The sequence below is a fragment of the Sciurus vulgaris genome, assembly GCF_902686455.1.
Source record: "Sciurus vulgaris genome assembly, chromosome: 5".
Classification (NCBI taxonomy): Eukaryota; Metazoa; Chordata; class Mammalia; order Rodentia; family Sciuridae; genus Sciurus; species Sciurus vulgaris.
The window spans coordinates 90,232,251-90,249,368 of record NC_136465.1 but is presented as its reverse complement, the minus strand read 5'-3'; the positions used below and the strand labels follow the sequence as shown (position 1 = coordinate 90,249,368).

Here is a 17,118-nt window from a genome sequence, read left to right as displayed (position 1 = left end):
AAGGGGAAGAAATGTCTTAAAAGAGATTATTTTGATTTGCAGATGAGGAAACCAGTCCTATTCTTATATCAGACCACACATGTAGCTTTCATCAGTCCCCCAGCCAACAACTTTTAGGAACTCACAAGGATTAGATCATTTTATGTTCCAGGCAAATACATTTTGAAAAACAGCAAAATGTGCAAAGCATTTTAGTTCAGAAGAACTCCATTAAGGAATGTTAAGTTGGGTTTAAGGCATTGGGTGGGAGAAAGCCAGCCTTCTTGTGAGAGATAATTGGTAAGTTCAAGGAGGACTTTAAATACAAGTAAAGTATTTTTCATGTGTTTTACTGAGATGATTTGAGCCATCATAAGACAGTAGAGTGGGTTTTAATAAGTTTCTTCTTCTTGAGGTTTAATTGAGCCTCTTCTCTCTAATAGGTTTCAGAACCTGCTATGGTCCAGAAAGACATTTGTGGACAACATGAAAATCTATAACCACAGTTACATCTACATGCCTGCCTTTTCTATGAAGACAGGAACAGAGCCATCCCTCCGGGTTTATTATACACTGTCAGATGTTGGTGCCAATCAAACAGTGCTTTTTGCCAACCCCAACTTTCTGCGTAGCATTGGAAAGTTCTGGAAAAGTAGGGGAATCCATGCCAAGCGCCTGTCCACAGGACTCTTCCTGGTGAGTGCAGCCCTGGGCCTCTGTGAAGAGGTGGCCATCTATGGCTTCTGGCCCTTCTCTGTGAATATGCATGAGCAGCCCATCAGCCACCACTACTACGACAATGTCTTGCCCTTCTCTGGCTTCCATGCCATGCCAGAGGAATTTCTCCAACTCTGGTATCTTCATAAAATTGGTGCACTGCGGATGCAGCTGGACCCATGTGAGGAGCCCTCGCTCCAGCCCACTTCCTAGGGACAGTGGAAGAAGAGAGAGGACTGAGCTAGGGTCTTTTTGTTAGGTTTTCTACGTGACTCCAAAGGGGAATGAATGGTCAAGTCATTTCACGGATTTGCATGGGCCACTTGGAAAAAAGAGGAGAAGAATAAAAACCCAAGCAAAACTTTACTTTTAATGACAGCCTCAAGGACAAAGAAGAAAGGCAACATCCTGTGAAACATTTTACAGCACATGGTGAATTTACAACTCATAAAATGCCCATGAGGTGACATTGGTAAAGCACATTTATATGGTTCAAATCTAGAAGATGCAATTCAAAAACAAGATGAATTCTAGTTGTTGAGGCTGCAGAAATAATTGATGAAGAATAAAGGAAAAGCCAGGGAAAAAGTGTTGCTGGCTCATGATAATTTTAGAAGACTTGTCTTATTAAGACTGGCAGTAGAACTATAGGTTTTTAAAAATTATTATTTATTTTTGCCCTGTTTAGGGGCAGTGGGTAGGTGATGGGATAGATTTTAAAAAATCCCTTACTGGGTGATAAGGATACAAAATGCTTCAGCTGATTATTGTGGTTTGTTGAACCAAGTCTACAATAACTGTAGTTCTCCATTTCTAAAAATTTAAATAAGAATTGTTTCTTCCCCTTTTGTCAAGTCCACTTAGACAATGTGAAGCATTGTTGAGTTTAGACTGTGTTGATTCATAGTCTGGATATCATGAGCCACTTTCCCGCCTCAGAATTTAGGACATGAATTCAATTTTAGGTCTGCATTACATAAACCTGTTTGCATTGTTATTATTATTTTAGTGCAAAAAGAGTATAAATGCAATACTCATTTGTAAATGGCATAATTGCCTCCATAATTTAATGTTCAGAGATGAAGTAAAGCACAATGACATAAGGTAAGCATCTGTGGAAGATGAACCAGAAGGCAGATCCCTTTTCTATCTAACATAGTATATTCATGCCAAGATACATCATACGTATGCACACATGCATATAGATACGTACACCCTCACATCCACTACACAGAATTAAATCTCATTCTATGTAACTATGTGACTATGAATGCTGAACCCACATGACTTGGTATGACAAAAATCTGTAAACAATTTTGGAGAGCCACCCGTAGATTGTTTGGTAAGCACTACAAGCATATATAAGACATGCTAGGTTATTCATTGCTGCTGGTCATGATATACCAGTACAAGAGGCAATTCTTAATCCAGAAATGCTTAATCCAGAAAGAGCAAAATTGTTTTCTTCATTGACTCCCACCAAAATCTCATGAATGGGCCCTGTGTTGAGCATGGTTCCACAAAGCATGTTTCACGCAAGTAAAGTGATATGAATTAGTAGCTACTTATTTCCGTAATAACAGGTAGGATTACAGCAGCTTTGATATATGATGACATATAGCAAGAAAACCCTGCTGGTATTATAAGCTGCCAAGTATGTTTCCACAAAAGGGAAAGGAAATTTCTCACTGTCTTTGTGCTTTGGGTATCTTATGCTAGAAGGAGACACTAGATTTCATTATCCTTATTCTTTCAGATGTCACCAAAATGCAGGTAAACTGTACCAAAAAGTTCTACCTCGGTTTTAATGGTAGAAACTTGGCATACATATAGACTAAAACATGTGGCATTTTTTTAGTGAGTTGACTTACAGGATACTGAGATTAACAAACACCTTGGAAAAATTCTACATCCTTGGAGTAGGAAATTGTGGTTGAATGTTGAAATTATTTCAGAAATTAGCATTTAAAATATGATTGGCATTACACAGATTAAATTGATACCTAGAAAGTTAAGTGTTTGAGAGTATCAGTTCTATGCAGAACTAATTTACTCTTTTGATCCTGTGTGACAGCAGAATGTAATGGGAAGTTACTATGAGTGAGCTATGCTAAATATGCAGATAGGCAATCCTGAATATATTTCCTCTTTTTGAGCTATTGTTATTACTTAATAATTGACTGAAAAAGGAATACATTTCTAACAATATACTTCATTAGAAATGTAAAAGGGCCAATGAAAAACACATATAAAAATTAACTAAATGTGTCACTTAAATTAATGTACTAATTGTTAAAGTGAAATTAATGAGTTCCTAAAGCCCATACCTCTCAGTTCTGTTGAAAATGTCATCTAGAAGTTTCACTTCTTGTTACAATTCCTGTAATAGGCTTATGTAGTAGATTTATACAATATTTAGTCTATAATAGTTTTAAAAATTTTGGTGCATTGTAACTATATGTAATAGTGAGATTTATTGTTACATATTTGTACATGCACACAATATAACAATATAATTTTAGTCTATAAATTTTTTAAACTATTGTATGTGACTTCTGAAATACAAAGCAGACATGGTCGGGGCTGGCAATGTTTGATTAGACCTGTGCTGCTCAGCTGGGGTGATTACTCTTCCTTCTGGTGCCATTGGCAATGTTTGGAGACATTTTTCATTGTCATGACTCAAGAATGCTACTAACATGTAGTGTGTAGCAACCACCGATTCTGCTAAATGTCCTAAAGGTGCACAGGTCAACCCCTCAGTCATCACTACCCCGTCTAACGTGTCAGTAGTGCCAATGTTGAGAAACCCTAGATGAGAGCAAAATGAAAGTTTTGATTGTTCCATATCAACCTTAATTAAGGATACACATACATGCTCATACCAAAATATGACTACAGCTTCATGATAATGTTTTCTTAGGGTAGATTATGGTTTAGCATACTTTTTAAAAAGTGAACAGTTCATAGGTATGCCATACATACACCAGTTTTTGTACTTGGTTAGACGGATGCTTCTAAACAAGAAGCGTGTGTGAGTGGGTATAGCCTGAGGTTACTCGTCTCTGTCCTTATTGAAATATGTGTTCCTAAGTAAAGATCTCTCTAGAATTGTCCTGTAGAGTATGTTATAATACTCTGTTACTATTAAGAAGTTGAGTTCTGAAGTCCCATTATTTAATTTTATTTGTCCGAAATTAACACCTTCAAAATTGGGCCTGGTACTTTACTGAATTTAGTCAATTATATTTATTTCTGACACTTAAGATTCAGCTCAGAAGATGTTTAGGTTATTTTAAACACATCCAGAAAGAAAGTTTCATCACATTCAATGTATCTGCCAAGAGAAGTTATCCCTTTCTACCATTAGATTAATTTTTTAACTTGTTTTTCAAAATGGGTGTTGACAAAAATTAGATTGCTTCATGGGGGCAAAGGGAAGGAGGGAGAGATGGTAAATGAGTAGCTTGATGGAATTTTAATTTTTATTAGCCCCAATTTGAGAATTGCATTGATTCTGAAGATCATGAATAAGAATTTATTTAATTTTAACCACACCTTAGTACAATTAAGATAGGTGAAGGATTAAGTCATTGCATAAGAAAGAAAAGTAATGTTTTATATGAAAGATTGTTATTTGGAAGAGGACTTTTGGACATGTATGCTTTATGGAGAGCTTTTTATCACAAGTTTATACAAAAATTGTGCATCTGAACTGTGTAATTCTCACACGAGAGGTTAAGGAAGTGCTCATCAGATTTTGTTTCTGTATAGTTTAGTTATTTTAACAAAGGTAGAAAATAAATGATCCAAAATGGCAGATGTTCGGACAATACCTTTTGTGTGGCTTTGTGATATATCTCATGATCCTGGGGGACTAAACATTTGATAGGCTAAATATAACTTATACCCAAAGCAGTCTGGGGCATATGGCTTAAGGGAAAATATCTGAAGAAATCCTGGGATCTTCAGTGTGCCACTGATATTCTTAGATTAGTCCACATCTTTACAGGAGTGGTATAGATGATCCCAAATGGAGACAATATCAATAACCTTCTTCTTTTAAAGAATTATGGCAGTTTTATAACTTTATTATATATAACCTCATATTCTTTTGTTGAAAAGTCATCCACCCATAGTTTTAATTTCTGTGTTTGAAATACTGACTTTCTTATAACTGACAAAAGTTCACGGATTTGAACTGACAAATCCGTGTTGGGAGGGAAATAGTGTCACCAATCCTCTGAGAGCTTTTGGAAGTGCTGTGGTGTTGCACAAATACTTTCCCATCAGCACCAGATAATATCAACTCTAAACTTGTAGACTTCTGGAGATCAAGAACTACAGGAATTTTTGTGTGTACTTGAGGACAAGTATGTGGGGAAATAAGAACTGGAAGTAATACTGTGCTTTTGATTTCTTTATCTTCCCAATGCAAATGTCACCTTTCAGATTACATGACTTTTGGGGTGCACATATCAGGGATGGAAGTGAATAATAATTTCAAGGCACCTGCTACCTAGATCAATGTTTCCAATAAAGTCAACAGTAAATAGACCTATCAAGTTTGGTGACTTCATTCCATTGTTTTAGGGAGAGGGTGAGGCAAGTGAAAAGGAGGAGGTGACCTTCCTCCAATGTTCTCAGCATACAGGGTGTCAAAGAGGTCTCCCCCCTTACCGTTGGCTCTCCAGCACCATCTGTCTCTCTCCTGCCAGGGGAGCTGGCTCAACTCTAGGGCTGAGCTAGTAGCATTGCGACTAGAGATGTGGTGTGGAAATTTGCTGAGAAGCTTGAAATTTTGCACTGTCTTTAACCGTTTTGCTTTGTTTTTGCTTCAACTTGTGTTCTCTAAATTCGGGTACCCTGTGGCAGAGTCTGGTTACCCTGACCTGCTTATAGCCCTGCCAATGATTATGAAAAGTAGAACTTTTTTTCCTGTTTAGATGGACTTTGAGTCTGTAAAGCTAGGGAGATATCAAATATTTCATCTGTTCCTGTTAGCTTCTTTGAAAATCCTAGAAACTAACTCACTAGAATTCTTAAGCCCAGAATATCTGGCTATTAACATCCAATATGAGGCCACAATATTTAGGTTAAACACTAAAAATTCCTCAGTTTTTAAGTGGAAGGAGACTTGAACCTATAGGATTTTTTTTTTTTTTCCTTCCCATTGTAAGAAAATGGATATTCTCTGCCTTACCCTCATCCTTGGCTTGTCTTTTGACATTTTTCATGAACATTCTAGAGATGAGACATTGAAATATATGCATGAATGGAAACCTTCAAACAGTACAACCCAGCTTGTTTGCAATAAGGAAAAATACTTGTTTCCTTCTTTTGATTTTCCTCTTTCTGGTGCCAGCATTTGTGATTTCTTTTATTTCTAATGCCTAAGAAATAAAATAACGTGTTATAGATGGATTTATATCTGTGAGAATTTGAGTAAAATACAAAACCTGTGACTATAACTTTTTAAAGCACAAAAGAGGAATTATATTTTATGATCACTCATTTACCTATCTCTGCGTCCCTACTGATCCTTTCATTGTGCTAAAATTATTACTGATTCTGCTTTTCAGTTGAAGCTGTGGGATCTAATCAATGATGCAAAGCTGTCTAGGAGTTTTATAGAATAATATCCAAATATATCGATTCTGTCTCCTCCTGCTTCTATGTAATTGTACTTTTTTCAGATATTTGTCATTTTAAAATGTATGTTTCACACAATACCAATAAACATCAAAGAGATGTGGTTTAACCAGGACAAAGAAAATCAGGAATTAGATAATGTCTATTTTTCTCTGAACAGTAAGAGAAACAAAAAATTACGCTGATAATTTTTAATGATTTAACCAAAATGAAAAACAGAGGGGAAAATCATGGTTTTAGTTTGAAAGGACCTTTGGGCAGGGTCTCAGAAGGTCACTAAACAGAGCGCAGGGAAGACTCTTGAGACCTTCATGCTGTTCGAAGAACAGAATCTTTTCAAAATATTTTACAGGAAATATATTGTCATCCAGTTGTTAGGGGCAAGGACAAAAAGACACTAGAGGAAGCAGGGTACGGGTCAGATGGTGAGGCACTGGAGAGAGGAGAGAGGAGCTGCTCCTGTCCAGCCGCTGCCCATGCTGGTGACCCTCCCCTGCCTGCCGGTGCGTGCTTTCCTTGGTGTCTGGGCTGGGTGAAGCAAGCACTCCCATTTTCATAGCTCTCTGTCATCTGCACTTTGGCACCTACTCCCAAAGTAAGATTATCATTTAGATCTCTTGTCAGGATGACGCAGCCAGAGCAGGAAGTAACATTTTGAACCTGACCCTTTGGAACATGGTCACCATGTGATTTGCGTGGTTAGAGTTAGATTTACTCTCCTGCTTCCACGAGTCCTTCCACGAGAGGCTCTTGGGTCATTATGTAAGCAGACTTATATGCATTTTCCTCCTATGTTCTAGAGTATGAGAAAACATACATACACTTGTGTTTCCACATGCATGTGCCCACACACACGCACATGCACCTTACATTAAATATGCATGGAAAAGAAGACTGATTAGAAGACTGATTGGGTTGGGGTGGGGAGTGGCAGAGTGTGCCTTAACCTTGACCGGGCTCCCACTTCCTTATGTATTTCCTTCGTATATGTTGTCACTTTACAAATGTAACCTTGTCTTTTCCAGATTGTACCTTTATCATCAGCAAGAACTCTTATAAATGTAGCAAATGTGACTATTTTATAGAAATGCACAATAGTATATAGGCCTTGGAGAAGTCTGATAACAGTGTGTAAATATTCTTTGTTGAAGTCATAGAACCTTCTACTAGGAAGGTCCTTAGGTGATAACTTCAGGATTAGGGCTATCAGCTGGTGGAATAAGAATGTTTGTTTCTCCAGAGAATTCCAGTATTCATGGATGCAAGGGAACAATTTGTTGCTGTCTCTCATTTAGTCTCAAGCGCAAATCCCATGGACTTTCTCATTGGTTTATCACTATAGACCTCCCCCCATAATACACAGGATTCACAATTTAGGATGACAGATGGCTACTAGGGTACATCATAGAGACATGAGAGAAAGAGAACAGGCAACTGTAGCTCCATTGAAAAGCCTCGTTCATCTTTAAAAAGTCTGGCATATTTGTAGAACTCTAGTTACCAGACAGCATAGTTGGTCTAAAAATATTGGTGGGGGGGGCAGTTTCTCTTTGGTCTCCTTAAGTCAATTATTGCACATGTGTGCAAACTTTCTTAAGACCAAAATTTCGGAGATCAGAGGTAATAAGAAAATAAAAACTCAAATATGCATTTTTCATAGAATGTAGTCATGGATGTAATGATTCTGGAAAACATTCTAGATTAAACTATAGAATTGAAATCACCTTTGAAGTATATATGGACATCTTCTTCCTAGTAAAGCCAACTCCATTGGCAGGAAGTGTGGGGAAAACCAGTGCTCTTCATTTCTTTTTTTTTTTAGAGTTTCATATACAATGTAGCAGGTAAGAAAAACTTTAATTGGTACTTTTTATAGTGTGACTTGAAAAAATAGTATCTATCTTTGTTGGCTCTGCTGAATTGTTTCTTTCCACAGAAACTAAATGCAATGTCAAAAGAGGAGGTTTGCTATAAAAACATCTCCTTTTCTTTGGTGTGTTCATTGTAATTATGGCTGGCAGTGAGAAGGTTCAGTGAGTCTCAATTTCTCTACCTCCCTTACTTGGAGAAAATTTGGAAATGTACCCTGTGAATAAAATGACTTTTTAAAAAAAATAGTGTGAAGCCTTTTTATTTCCCAGCAGTATGTAGATAATGATGTTTCCTTTTCTCTTTCTGCTTTATTTCATATCCATATCAACTACCTTTTTTTTTCGTTTTCCTCTTACAGAAGAAAAGCCATGCTACTAGCAAAGAAATTTTTTTAGAAGTAGAGATTTGTAATTGCTATAAATATAATATACTGTTGGTATCTCTGATGCAGGGAAAACACACTATCAGGTAAAACAGAAAGAAAATCAGGCATTTATATAATGATACATGTAGATTAGTCTATTTTTTAAAGCAGTAGAATTTCTCATTTTTGTAATGAGTCAGATTCAGTATGCGCATCCTAAAGATACTTTAATAAATTCCTAACAAGACACAAAACCTTTTTAATTCCCCTTCTGCTCATATGGGTGACTTTGAGAAGCCCAAGTGTGCCTTCCTGTCTAAATTATTGAGATAATTGCTTCAAATTCCCATTCCCTTGGGCTCTAGTGGCCCAGTTCTGCCAGACGCTTTCTCAGAGCGAGTGACATCAGGAAAAGTGACCTTGGTCCCTCCTTTATGATATATTTCTTGGTAGCAATTGATCAAGGTACTTATTAATTCTCTGACTTCATTTTCTCATATAGCCTCATGTAACCTACAGCTATTTCAGGAAAGGACTCTTTGCTACCTAATGGAAAGTCTTCATGGTGTTTAGCTGAATCATTTTTGGGGCAGGGGAAGGTCAGAGCTTTACTAAAAATTGTGGGTTACCCTAACTATACAAGGAAAACAGATTTAACTTGTTTTTACCAACTATCATTAAATCAAAAATTCTAGATTTTACTGAGTCCTGCTGTTCCACTTTGTTTTGATTTAGCACTCAAAAACAGATATTAAGAATCCAAAGGTATATACTCAAGAATTCCCCCAGACCTAAAAAGAGTATAATTACAATCATAGACTATATTTTTTTTCTTGAAAACTTATTATTTTGGACATGCAGTGATATTCTTGATGATCTAAAGAATTACAGTTATAGGATGATTGAATTCATTTATACTTCATATTAAAGTTTTTAGGGCTTTTGAATATATGAGAAAACAAGCTCTATGTTATTTCTTTTATACAGATAGAGTGAAATTATCTTTTCCTCCATAAGAGTTATAATTTCTGGACATGAATCTAAAAATCAGACTCAAAATACTTGGGAACTTTTTCATGATAAACAGTGTAATCAAAAGTTGGAATAAAAGACCATCAAAAGTTAGAATAAAAGACCATCATTCCAGCCTTTGACTGTGGGACAAGGGCAAAGGTAAGAATGAGGTGGTTGTAAGTTAGGTGGGACCGTTGTAATGAACCTCCTGCCAGGTGGATTCCTAACTCCCTGGAGAATGATTCTCCCCTCGGGGTTCAACACTGACCTTGCTATTGTTGGTTAGGCACTTGGCCATTGTGGAAGCCATACTATCCTAGGTCCCTGTCACTAGCTCTATGCATCTTCATACTTGCTACCCAAATCTCCAAAACCAATTCATATGAAAGCTCAGGAGAAAGTAGTGAGCTAATTAAGAAAAGGGACTGCATGAGATCCACTCAACATTTGTTTTGTATGGAACTCATCAAGATTAAGACTGAGATAGTGAGGTTAATCTCTGGAGTGGTATGGTGTAGTGATTGATGGTTTCCATCATGGAACATGCGACAGTTTGTCCAACTGAAAGAAGACACACGCATTCCTTTGACCAAGAGACACATATTTTACAACAGAAGAATATAACTTATGCTAAAGGAATTAGTTACTATTTCTTTTCGCCTTGTCATTTAAAGATACATTCTCAACAGGAGTGCTAGTCTCCCCCAAAAAGGTTAAAATTGGTCCTGGGGTAGGGGGAAAATGAATCTTGAATATTACAAGGTTATGAGAAAAAAGATCTTAAATATTTCCTTGGATGTTGGAGTAGGGGATGACAAAAAAAGTTTGCAAATCACTGATCCAGAAGCAACTGTCTTACACAATGTTGGCATGGACTAATAGAGACTCAATGGACCATCTGAAAGACAATATCTTTTCAGATTGGGCTCCTATCTTACATGATGTGATGTATATTTTGTATCATATTTAGAATATCTGGATCTGGGAACCAAGGAATAGAAGTAGAAGTGGATCATGAATGGTGATATATTGTGCTTTTATCCCTTTTAAATTCAAAATATTTTCTAATTCCCTTATGATTTTTCTTTTATCCATGTGCTATTTTGTGTATTTTTAAATTTTTTAATATGGGGAATGTCTATGCATGATTTTAATTCTTTTACTGGAATTTATTAATTGTTAAGACTTGTCTTACAGCCCAGCATCCACGACTTAAACAGAACATGCATTCAGCAATTGTTGCAATAGTGTACTGAAAACACTTATTAGATCAAATGTACTGCATAGTATGGATCAGAAACACCCTCCAACGGCTCATGTTAGAGACTTGGTCCCAGCTTGCACTATGGAAGTAGTAGAAACTTTAAGAAGTAGGGCCTGATTGAAAGTTTTAGGTCTTGGTTCATGACCTTGAACAAGGATGGTGGGACTCTGGACCATTCCTCTTCCTCTTTTTACCTTCCTGGCCTGAGGTAAATGACTCTACTCTACCATGTGCTCCCTGCCATGATATGCTGCCTCACTACAGGTCCAAAGCAAGGGGGCCAACTGACTATGGATTGAAACCCCCAAAAGTGTGAACCAGAATAAACCTTTTCTCTTTATGAGTTGATTTATCTCAAGTGTGTGTTATAGTAACAGAAAACTGACTAGCACATATATCCTTACTGATATTTTTTCTATTTGTTCTATCAATTACAAAAAAAAAAAAAAAAAGGGGGGGGGATGTAAAAACCTTTAAGAATGACATGCCCATTTCTCCCTTCGATTTGGTACATTTTAGCTTCATGAACTTTTGAATTGTTGTTAGTTGTATATGCTGAAAAGTCTCATACTAGGCCAAAGTCTTACATGTGATCATTCACATATGACCATAGACAAGCACAGGCCTTTACCTGGCAGGCCTTTGGGGGGAAGTTGTCCCCACACAACCCTGGTGTATAACGAATCCATCATACTTAACTGGAGTGAGTTGCATCAAGGACACAGCCCTCCAGGACAGCCACCCGCATTGGCCTATCTGCATTCCTAACCCAGTGGCTCCATGTGGAAGCCTCTTTTTCAGGACTTCGGCTGACACATGGAGACTTGGTACCTTTCTCCTCCTAGCCCTTTTCTTACCTCTTCCCTGGCCACAGATCCATTAAGATGCAGAAGCCTTTTTCTTTGGGGCTCCTTGGCAGTGTTCTCCCACCTACTCTGCATTCACCTAACTCTCACCTAGAACTGTTCTAAGGGAAACAATGAAGCTCCAGGAAACTAGTGTTGGTCACTTTGAGTTTGGCCGATTGCCCTAATTGACCTCAACACCTGATTGCTTGAAGTATACTTTTAGGATTATGATATTTTCTTCATGAGTTGCCCTTTCTGTTATTAACTTTTATAATAATATAAATATTATAATACCTAAATAAGTATACAAATTTTTCTTCTTTACTTCTGGCAATATTCCTTGTTTTGAAGTGTTCTTTGACATTAGTGAAGCTTATGAGATTTCTTATAGTTAATATTTTATTTACATGATATGTCTTTTCCATTATTCTTACTTTCACTCATTGTTGTGTTTTTCTATTTCTAAAAATTTTTTATGTTTAAGAGACAGGGCCTCGCTTCATTACCCAGGCTGACTCTGAATTCATGAGCTTGAGTGATCTTCCCGTCTCAGCCTCTCTATCCTTTATTCACGTCAACTTTAACATATTAATTACAGTTGTTTTAAATTCCTGGTTAGAGAACTACAACAATTCCATCACGTCTGAGTCTGATTCAGAAGCTTGCTTTATCTCTTCAACCTATATTTTCTTTTCATGTTTTTAAAATATGCCTTGTATTTTTTTCTTGATAGGTGACTGAGGTACTGGGTAAAAGGAACATCTGTAAGTCAGCCTTTAGCAGAGGGAGGGGCAAAAAGGTGCTTCCTTTGTGTCAGGTGGAAGGCTTGAGCTGGGTAATTCCCTTCGCCCAGTTCATTTAGGCTCTGAGAAAGCCCTCTAGGTATGGTTGTGGTTAAATTGTTCATCCTGGGGCAGATCTTGTTAAGAAGAGCAGGATGCCCTGGTATATTTCAAAATGGTTCCTTTTTCTCCCCCTGTTGAAAGCAACAGGGGGTTTCTTCCCAGTAATTCCCCGGAGGATCCAGTAAGGTTCCTGGAATTTTGTGTAAAAACACACAAACATTTTGGACGCCCCTATCTAGGTGCCCCTGCAGCTTTTAACTATCAGGGTTATCTGCACGGAACCTCCAGCAGTTCATCAGTTAACGTGTAGGTTGTCCTGCACAGGTGCCAGTTCCCATAGCCATTTGTGTGGACAGATTTCTCTCCAGGTAAGTTACGATTCTCTGTTTCTGCCTTTCTGTTTCTCCAGTTTGGGCAGCAGTGTTTTCTGTGACCTCACCATGGAGCTAAAGAGGGTATTTCAGTTTTCCCTTTGCTCAGCCTTTTCTGTAGTGAGGAGGGAGGGGTAGCTTCCGGCCATCTTACACACTGGACTGGAAGCAATTTCTTTTTGTGCTTCTTAAGCCTAATTTAACTAACCTGCTCCCATCAAAATGGTTGGTGCTGTTGGTTTAGTAGTGGGGGAGAGGTCAGGTCAAGGAAGCTGTTACTACACCTGTGGATTTGCCCAGACTCCAGGTAGTCCTCTGCTCCAAAGAGCTGAGTGTGACGGGCTTATTAATCAAGCACAGAAGTCCAAGATCTATGTGAGAGAGGAACATTGTACTTTAATTAAAAACTGAGTTGGGTTACTAATACATCTTAATGACTTTAAGGATAGTTTATAAGCCATAGAATCTATCCATTATAAATGTGTAGTTTGGAATTTTTAGTAAAAGTTATAGTTGTACAACAATTACCAAAGTTTGGTTTTAGCACTTCTACCATGCCAAAAGGTACTATAGTTTCAGTTTGTAATCAGTTCTACCTGTCAGCCTAAACCAGATAACCAGGGTTCAGTTTTTGGTCTCTATAGTTATGCTTTTTCTGGAAACTTCATATAAATTGAATAATAAAATATGCAGTCAATTGTCTCTTGCTTCTTTCACTTAGCATGCTTCTGAGGTTCATCTATATCATTCTATGTACAGTGGTTTGTTCCTTTTGACTGCTGAGTAGTATTCCATTATACACATTTATACGTTTTGTTTTTCCATTAACCAGCTGGTGTGTATTTGGATTAGTTCTATCTCTCAACTGTTTTGAATAATGATGCTATAAATATTTGTGTGCAGATTGCTGGTTCACATGGTAAATTTTTCATTCTAAGAAATTTCTAAAACTTTTTACACAGTAGCTATACCAACACTAGTGAATATTTGTTTCAGTTTCTTCATATTCTTAACAAAACTTTTTATTATTAGTGTTTTTTTTTTTTTTTTTTAATGTCCTGGTTGAGTACTTGCCTAGTATGTACAAGACCTTTAGTTCAATTCCCAACACTGCATACATACCCGCCCCCCAAATTCCATTCTTGGATACTATATAATGCTATCTCCTGTGGTTTTAACTTTCCTTCCCTTAATGACTAATGATGTTGAGCATGTTTTTGGTGCTTATAAGGCATTTGACCAGCTGTGGTGAAATATATATTAAAATCTTTTGGCATTGCACGTAAAAAACATATATGCAAATGCTTCTTCAGATATAATATTTACAAATATTTTTCCTTATCTCTGAATTGTTCCTTTATTTTCTTAATGCTGTGTCTTGGAAGTCAAAAGGTCTTCACTTTGATTAAGTCCATTTTGTATTTATTCATTAAAATGGTGTCTTCAGTGTCATCTGCAAATAAAGACACATTTCTTTCTTTTCATTGTGAATACCTTGAGTTTATTATTCTTGCTTAATTGAACTGGCTAGAAAGAAAACTGCAGTGTTAAATAGAAATGTTGAAATGTTGAAAAGGGATATCTTTACCTTGTTTCTGGTCTTAGGTGAAACCATTACATCTTTCATGATTAATATAATGCTAGCTGTAGAGTGTTGTTTTGTTTTGTTTTGTAGATGCCCTTCATCAGAATGAAGAATTTGGTTTCTTTTCCTAGTTTGTTGAGAATTGTTATAATGAATGATCTGTCATTAAATCCATAGATATGAAGATATTAAAGTAATTTTGCATTCATCTGAGAAACCACCTTCTTCTCAGTGTATGAATATTTTGTGTTTTGCAGGATTTTGTTTGCTAGTTTTTAAGGATTTTTTTTGTCTATGCTTATGAGATATATCGCTCTATAATTTTCTTTCCTTGGGATATCTTTGACTTAGGATTAGGATAAAACCAACTTGATAGAAGTGTTTCCTCTTCTGCTTTCTGAAAGAGTCTGTGTGAAATTTTTATTAATTCTTTACTAAATCATTGATATAATTCATTAAAAAACTAGCTGGGCCTTGGTTTTTCTTTATTAAAATAATTTTAATTACAAATTGAAATATTTTCCCTTATTTTATATATATATATGTTCCATAAATTAGTATTATTTTATGTAATTTCTTGACATAAAATTGTTAATAATATTCTATGATTATCCTTTTCATTTCTCTAAGACCCAAATAACTTCTGTTTTATTTCTGAGTTTTTATTTCATGTCTTTCTACTTCATTCACAATCCATCTTGCTAAAGACTAATTATTTTATTATTTGCAAAAATGTCCACAAATGTTTGGTGTCATAAATTTTCTATTTATAAAATTTCAATTTATTGTTGTCTCCTCTGAACTTTATTTCCTTCCTTCTACTTTCAGTTTGCTTTCTTCTTGGAGAGAAAAAGATAAGCTGTCATTGAAATATAAAGAATGACTTCTTCCCATTCTCAAATCAGGGAATTCTTGGCGACAATGTGCAATTTAGACTGGACCTTGAACAGGAAGAGTGGACTGTGATTGTGAGGAGCTATGAGAGGGACCAGCGGGTAGGGAAAGATCCTAGGATCACAAGCAAAGGCAGGTAAGAGCAGAGTATGAGGGAAACAGTGAGCCGCCCACTTGGTAAAATAGAGGCCAAGCATCAGCAATCGTTATGAATTTACATATCCTACAGTCTCCAATTAAAAGGCACATGCCCCACCTTTGTGATGGATTTATCAAATGGCATTTTCCCTAAGTTTATTTAGTATGAATATTAAGCTGTGCTACTAAGTACAGTTTTAGAAGTTTACATCTTTCTGATGATGAGTAAGTTGGATTTATCTAGGATAGAAGGAGGTTTCCAGAGGACATAACAATCTTTTCAGACTAACTGTTGTGCTTTGAATGTGGTTTGTCTCTAAAGGCGTGCATGCTGGGAGCTGGGCCCCTGGTGTGGCAGTGTTGAGGGAGCAGAAGCTTTAAGACAGGGTGCCTAGTGGGATATGATTAAGGTCATCAGGGGCACTGCCTTCAGAAGAAATCAGTGTGGTTTCCTAAGGACACTAGTGAATTCCCAGAAGAGTGCGTTGTCATGAAAAGAGCTGGCCTGGCCCTGAATCCCACTTGTGTCCCACTACATGTTACTCTTTCCTTCTCATACATGCTGCACCAGGATTCCAACTCCTGCGTTGGCATGTAGCTGGAAGGCCTGTCAGAGGTTGAGCCGAATGGGACCACCTGACCTTGGACTTCCAGCCTCCAAAGATGTGAGCTAAATGAACCTGTTTTCTAGGATATTTTGTTATAGCAACAGAAAATGTACTAATACAATAACAGAAGATAACTTTTACTTTATAATGATAATTTTATAATGATAACTACATAGCAGACATCATTCTTAGTGGTAAAATGTTATAACATGCCTTAAAAGGTAAAGGATAAGTTGTCTTAGTCCATCTTGTTCTGCTATAGAAGAACATCAGAGACTAGGTAATTCATAATGCACAGAAATTTCTTGGATTATGGTTCTGCAAGCTGGGAAATCCAAGCTCAAGAGGCCAGAAGATTGCCTTCTTGATATATCATCCCACAGTGGAAGAGAAAAGAAAGAACAGAGTCCTAACTCAAAACTTCAAACCCTGTTATAATTAGTATTAATCTATTCAGAGGGTAGAGCCCTCCCATTCAGCCCCACCTCCCGAGGCTGTTGTGTTACACATTAAGTTTTCAACACATGCTTTTTGTGACACATTCAGACCACAGCTTGAGAGTCGGATGTGTCATTCAGCACCGTACTCAGGGACCCAGATGGTACAATAAAAAATTTTAAAACCTTAAAAAAAAAGTGAGAACATAAGAATTTGAAAGGAGAAAATAAAAAAATATTTCTTTTTGAACATAAGAAACCCAAAATTATCTGTGAATTCACCTGGCAAAGTTGACAAATTTATAATACTAATGTACAAATTCCTCAGTTAACCGGATGTAAGATTAACATGTGAAAGCCAATTTCATTTTTGTATCAATAGTAATAAACAGCTAGAAATAAAATTTTAAAATGAAACTACTATAGCAAAAAAAAAAAACCACGATGAAATGCCAATCCATAATAAACATATAAATGTACAGGTATTTATGATATAGCATTAATTGAAATACAGTAAAAGATATAAATTG

The 17,118-nt window shown here is 36.7% G+C and overlaps 1 protein-coding gene across 2 annotated transcripts in view; it reads left to right on the top strand.

The window, feature by feature from the left end:
- Positions 1-4,531, top strand: part of ST8SIA1 (ST8 alpha-N-acetyl-neuraminide alpha-2,8-sialyltransferase 1) — a 133,564-nt gene extending 129,033 nt beyond the window's left edge. For both annotated transcript variants that reach the window (XM_079141510.1, XM_079141511.1), the window contains one exon: positions 423-4,531. In XM_079141510.1, coding sequence (XP_078997636.1) covers positions 423-909 — 487 coding nt within the window. In that variant the 3' untranslated portion in view covers positions 910-4,531. The remainder of the gene's footprint in view (positions 1-422) is intronic.
- Positions 4,532-17,118: the final 12,587 nt, after the last annotated feature.